This window comes from Engraulis encrasicolus, unplaced genomic scaffold (assembly GCF_034702125.1).
Source record: "Engraulis encrasicolus isolate BLACKSEA-1 unplaced genomic scaffold, IST_EnEncr_1.0 scaffold_1087_np1212, whole genome shotgun sequence".
Taxonomy (NCBI): Eukaryota; Metazoa; Chordata; class Actinopteri; order Clupeiformes; family Engraulidae; genus Engraulis; species Engraulis encrasicolus.
Window position 1 is genome coordinate 1 of NW_026944556.1, and position 5,509 is coordinate 5,509.

Genomic DNA, 5,509 nt, shown 5'->3' on the forward strand with positions numbered 1-5,509 from the left:
CATGGCTAGAATGTGCGACAGTGAAAGGAGTTGAGGATTTCATTGTGCCATGTAGACCTATGCCAAAACTTCCCTACACGTGGGTGTGAGTGACACAATAAATAATGTAGGTTGACATGGTGTGTTTTTCAGTGAAAGAGGTAAAAACCAGGGTGGCATCCATGAGGACCCAGTTTGGTAAGCTGCTGAAACCAAAAGCCAGCGGCAGTGGCCAGAAGTCCACCACCCCCAAACAGATGTGGCTTATGAAGCAGCTGGACTTCTTAAAGTCACATGTTGTCCCCCGACACACAGAGTCCACTCTGACAGTAAGTTACTAACCCAGTAGTTGGTACACACACACACACACACACACACACACACACACACACACACACACACACACACACACACACACACACACACACACACACACACACACACGGCAAATCATGGAAGTGATGTGAAATTGCAAGGACAATGTTATGTAAAATGGTCAAGCTAGAAAAAGACAAATGCCACTGATAATGTTGCCAAACTAGAGCACCTGTAGTGTAAGTAGGCCTACTGTTGACATCATGGTGTAAAAATACAGTAGGCTACAATCTGGAAGTACAATGTTGGTAATGCATACACTGCTCTTTACTCACGTTCCCTCTGTTCTGTTTTTTGTGCTGTTTCTCACAGCTTGGCACAGACTCTGATGATGGCGAGGAGGACTCTATTGTCAGCATGTCCAACACCCCCAGCCCAGTGACTGTGACTCCAGATGAAGAAACCACCCCACCCACAGAGTCCACAGGACAGGCAGTTAAAAGGCCCAGGGCTACAAAACCCACAATGAAGGCAGCTGACATGGAGATGGTCAAACTCTCCCTCTTGCAGAGGGTTCAAAATACTCTGGAGAGTCCACCTGCTGATGCGGAAGAGGTGTTTGGCCAACAGGTAGCCTCAGAGGTGAGGTCCATAAAGGACCGGGTCCTTCAGCTGAGGCTCAAGAGGGACATTATGAACCTCATCTACGATGCTCAGGAGGCAGAGATGGCCTTCCAGATGCCAAACACAAACACCTCTCATCCTGGCAGCTATGGTCACCCTGGCCCACACCCAAGGCTGCAATACCAAGGAATGCAACCTTATCAGCCCCAAGCCCCAAGTCCCCAAGACCCATCTGCATCAACCCAGCCGATGTATAGGATGCTGAATAACTAGCATGTTGACCGCTAAGCAGATCTACCTCAGTTTTTCTTGTGTTGATTTTTGTCTTGACACACGTTTGATTTCACGAAGAGAGTTGTGTTTTATTTTTGAAACATAATGTATTTTTTTCTGTTGACAACAAAACAATGCCATTTTCAGTTTGGCCAACAATAAGGAATTAAAATCAAAAATGCCTGAGGGCTACAATAACAAAACATTGTTGTGTGTTTTCGTATCTAAAACAAAGCAAAAGGTATATCTAGACACAAATTAAATTATTTACAAACTAAACAAACAAATACATATAAAAAGGACCCTAACTGCCAATCACTGCACATCCAAACAATTCACACCATGTCGTCTTGCCATGGCACACTCCCTGCTGCTGAAATGAAATACTCAGCGAGCATGTCCCGCTGCATCTTGGCTTCAACTGAGGGGTTCCTCGCATTGCCCATAGAAGCAGACTCGAGATTCCCCTTCTGTCTCCATGCTCCTTCAATTAATTGATGGTTTTCATCCTCAAAATCGACATAGCCAGGTGGTACATAGGCGTCGCCTCTGTGCTGCCGAAGGTAGTTGTGTAATGCCAGTGAAGCATATATTATTTTCTCCACCTTCTCTGGGACCAGGGCAATGGGTGTGAGGAACACCCTGAAGCGGTTGGCCAGAACCCCAAAGGCATTTTCGACAACGCGCCGTGCCCTGGACAGCCTATAATTGAATATCCTCTGCTCTGGCACCATGTTTCTGAAGGGATATGGCTTCATTAGGTCAGGTCGCAGAGGGTAGGCATCATCCCCAACCAGCATGTATGGTATGAGGACATCAGTGCCTGGCAGGGTCTCAGGAGGGGGGAAGTCCAGCCTGCCGGTGTCCATTGCCTCCTTTAGATCGGAATGGGCGAACACTCCAGCATCAGCCACTCTTCCCTGTGTCCCGGCGGTTGCGTATATGAAGTTGAGGTTGGCATCAACCACTGCCATCAGGATGACGGAAAACCTGCCCCTGTAGTTGTGGAACATGCTTCCACTCTTGGGAGGTGGTTGGATGACCACATGTTTTCCGTCTATGGCACCCATACAGTGAGGAAAGTGCCACTTCTCTCTGAAGTCTCTGGCAATGGCCTTCCACTCAGAGACAGAAGATGGTGTCTGAAACACAAACAGTGATATCACATGACTATGGTGAATTAATGTAGGCCTAATAATGTATTGCTTTCTTAACCACACATTCCAAAACAATTCACTTCACAGATAATACTTCATGGAGAGGGAATAATAAATACATGGTGCTTAAACTATTTTTACGTCATAAACTGGTGTGACATTTTTGGCCGTGCATGTCAACCTTTTCAATTGAATAGTTGGTCACAATTAACCTACACAGGATATTCATTCCCGGCAGCAACAACATAGACAGCCATTCAATCATATTGTATACAGATCCACAGATGTAATTGGGTCCACACTACTCTTAGGTTATTCTGTTTTTTTCCACATAATGTCACACTACACCTGATGCATGTCTTTTCTACTTCATACAACTCTTGACTATAAAGTAGGCTAGAACTATTAACAAATGTTTGTTGCCAACAGTTGTCTTCTAGAAGCATGTACAGGGTACAGTAGTAGGCTATGAGGGCAACATTCTTAGTGGTCAGGATAGCTAGATAGTGTGGGGAGTGACTAACCAGTTGTATTTCACATGAATGTAGGCTACTTTTACCTTCAAGTAGTCTTTCCGCAAGACGGCGATGAGGGCTCTGCATGTTTCCATGACAATTCTGCTGATTGTGGTGCTCCCCATCCTGTACTGATAGCTTAAAGAATTGAAGGTTTCACCTGTAAAACAGAAGGAAGTATCTTGTTTTATTATTTTGTTGTTAGTGTAAGGTGAATTTAGTTAATGAAGAGCTCTTTTCCAAAACGCTATATCCACCATTTTTGACTTTTGGCATTTTAATATTGGAATTGACTGATAAGTAGTCCTATCATGTATGTGTGAATTCTTACCATTCAAATGTTTTGGGAACATGCTTTTTAAACCTCTATAAAGTGCATTTCGTAATGCAATTCAATGGAATGCCTAATACAAAAATGTCAATTTCCCCAAATTCTATAAAATGGATAGGCCTACATCTCATTTTGGAAAAGAGCTCTTCGTTTGGAAAGGTGTACATGGATCAACTGACAGTAAAGGGCCATGTTTTTTATGTTTGAACTGTGATGGGCTACATTATCAGGGGGGTCTATGACCGTATCATTGATTTGCATGTAGGCCTACCCGTTGCCAAAAAACGTAGTGTCACAGACAGCCTGTCCCTTGGACTGATGGCCTTCCTGAGGTGTGTGTCCCTCTTCTGGATGCGAGGGGTTACTTTCTCCAGCAGGAAGTTGTAGTCGTCCACAGACATTCGGAGAAGGTGCCGAAACCCTTTCGTGTCATCCATCTATTGTCACAGAACACACCATGATCATGTTTGAATTGATCGATTAATCTACATTTTTCAGTAGTACCATATGATTCAATACTTTGTTGGTCAAAGTATAACCATGATGCGGTATTGATAAACTATTCAGCTTCCCGTTGAATGTAGACACGTTAGCTCGGTGAGTTGCGACGATGAGTTGATACGCCGGCGACCCGCGTTCAAATCCCATATGGATCTTGTTCAAATTAACTTAACGCGCTGCTTTTAAATAAAATGGGCTAGAGCTTTCCATCAAAAGACACGAGGGAAAAGTGGACAATGATTGGTGCAAGTGGCCTGGATCAGTTTCATCTACAATCTGAATGAAAACGTGCAGCTAACATTGGGGATTGAACACTGAGCTCTCCCATCACAGGCTAGGCTAGGACTACCTAGGCTTCTCTTGCGCCTACAGTACACCTATCAGGATTTCAAATGCGAAGGGTTGTTTTTGGTATATGATCATAAGGGAAGGTAAACCATAACTTACACAATACTATGTTACGAGAGATCATCAAGAAGAGGATTTTACTATATTCACCACTTCCACTCTGAACCTGTGCACTTTGTATTTGCTTGTGATGTTGGCTTGATTATGTCCTCTTTTGAAAGTCGCTTTGGTAATAAAGCGTCTGCCAAATGCAATGTAATGTAATGTAGGCTAACTAACGAACGGAAAACGCGCCAGCATGTCATCTGGACGTCTCGTATTCCAATCCCCCATAGCCTAGGCCTATTTAATTATGTTTGACTCAACAGCGGAAGAGTAGGTCTGTATCAACTGTTTTTATCGTGTCTTTTGATTTTTTTACCTTTATGAAAAAAAACATAGGACAGTTGGAAAGCCATTTTTCTCCTTTATTACAGAGACCGGAGTTGAGAGAAAAAGAGGCCCTAGGGTCAAGCCACGGCATGATGGTGTGGCGTAGCCTAGTCATTGGGATATCGCGATCCATGTGAACATTTTTAGTATCAAATGATGACAATAATAACAATATTTTTAGGGCTACAGACAGAGGACTAGATATAACCACTAGATGTCACTGTGGAGGCAAGATTCCGACAGGTTTCAAAACTTCATGTGAAATTTTGTAAACACTTTCAATATTTAAAGAGCCTTATATTACGCCTATACAGTTTTTTGTCATAGGCCAAATTCTGCTGCCAGATCTTTCTTACCTCCAATTCTCTTTGTAGAACGGACATACCATACTGACCACGCCTGGTCAGCCAGCTCCTGGTCCACACACGCCGTTGTCTTTTCTTTTTTGTGGTCTCTATGCATAGCACGGCACATAGTGCCAGGGCAGCGCGTTTCGCTCTTGAAGGCATATTTTCATCCGCCGCATCAAAAGGACAGGTGCGCGTTTCACTTCCGCCTTTTATGCACCTGTGGTTCCGGGTATCGTGTCGTAGAGTGTGAGCATTCAACGTCGCATCCGACCATCGGATCGTATAGTTTGAGGACATGGGTCGTGAGGTGTACACTTTTAAACCCTGCGACTGCCTCGTACAGAGTGAGCAGGAGCCTAATACCCACGACTGAAAATATCGCACAGTGTATGCCCGGCTTTAAGCAGGGCTGCAGATTAGCTCTGATCTCCAAAAAGTAGCTAGTACCGCCTATTTGTACTGTGGACCAAGGCATGTGGGCACGTTTTCTGTAGATCAGCGCGCCGTGCGTGACATTTTGACGTCATACGTAACGCCATGATGTCATCTAGCGACTTCTAGCGACTTTTCAGCAAGCCCATAGCGACTTTGGCTGATTTTCTTTTGGCAACACTGTCTGCGATGCGCGTCCAGCTGATTAATCAGAAGTGACCACACCAAGCGCGGATCCACTGCCTATTCGAA

General features: G+C 44.3%; 2 protein-coding genes across 2 annotated transcripts; one reads left to right on the top strand and one right to left on the bottom strand.

Annotated features, from left to right (window-relative positions):
• Positions 1-161: 161 nt before the first annotated feature.
• On the top strand, positions 162-1,191 carry LOC134442034 (uncharacterized). The gene is made up of 2 exons (XM_063192381.1): positions 162-308; positions 667-1,191. Exons 1-2 carry the CDS (start codon positions 162-164, stop codon positions 1,189-1,191), a joined length of 672 nt encoding a protein of 223 aa, XP_063048451.1.
• A 335-nt stretch (positions 1,192-1,526) lies between these two features.
• On the bottom strand, positions 1,527-3,595 carry LOC134442035 (uncharacterized). Its single transcript, XM_063192382.1, has 3 exons — positions 3,466-3,595; positions 2,908-3,023; positions 1,527-2,333 (listed from the first exon to the last, which is right to left on the bottom strand). Exons 1-3 carry the CDS (start codon positions 3,593-3,595, stop codon positions 1,527-1,529), a joined length of 1,053 nt encoding a protein of 350 aa, XP_063048452.1.
• Positions 3,596-5,509: the final 1,914 nt, after the last annotated feature.

Bases quoted from the DNA above. Each gene is read 5' to 3' on its own strand.
- LOC134442035 (XM_063192382.1), bottom strand. From the start codon at position 3,595: ATGTCTGTGGACGACTACAACTTCCTGCTGGAGAAAGTAACCCCTCGC. The intron at 3,024-3,465 runs GTAGGCCTACAT...TCTGTTTTACAG, and splicing joins ACTACGTTTTTTGGCAACGG to GTGAAACCTTCAATTCTTTA. The intron at 2,334-2,907 runs GTAAAAGTAGCC...TTTGTGTTTCAG, and splicing joins TGCGGAAAGACTACTTGAAG to ACACCATCTTCTGTCTCTGA.
- LOC134442034 (XM_063192381.1), top strand. From the start codon at position 162: ATGAGGACCCAGTTTGGTAAGCTGCTGAAACCAAAAGCCAGCGGCAGT. The intron at 309-666 runs GTAAGTTACTAA...TGTTTCTCACAG, and splicing joins ACACAGAGTCCACTCTGACA to CTTGGCACAGACTCTGATGA.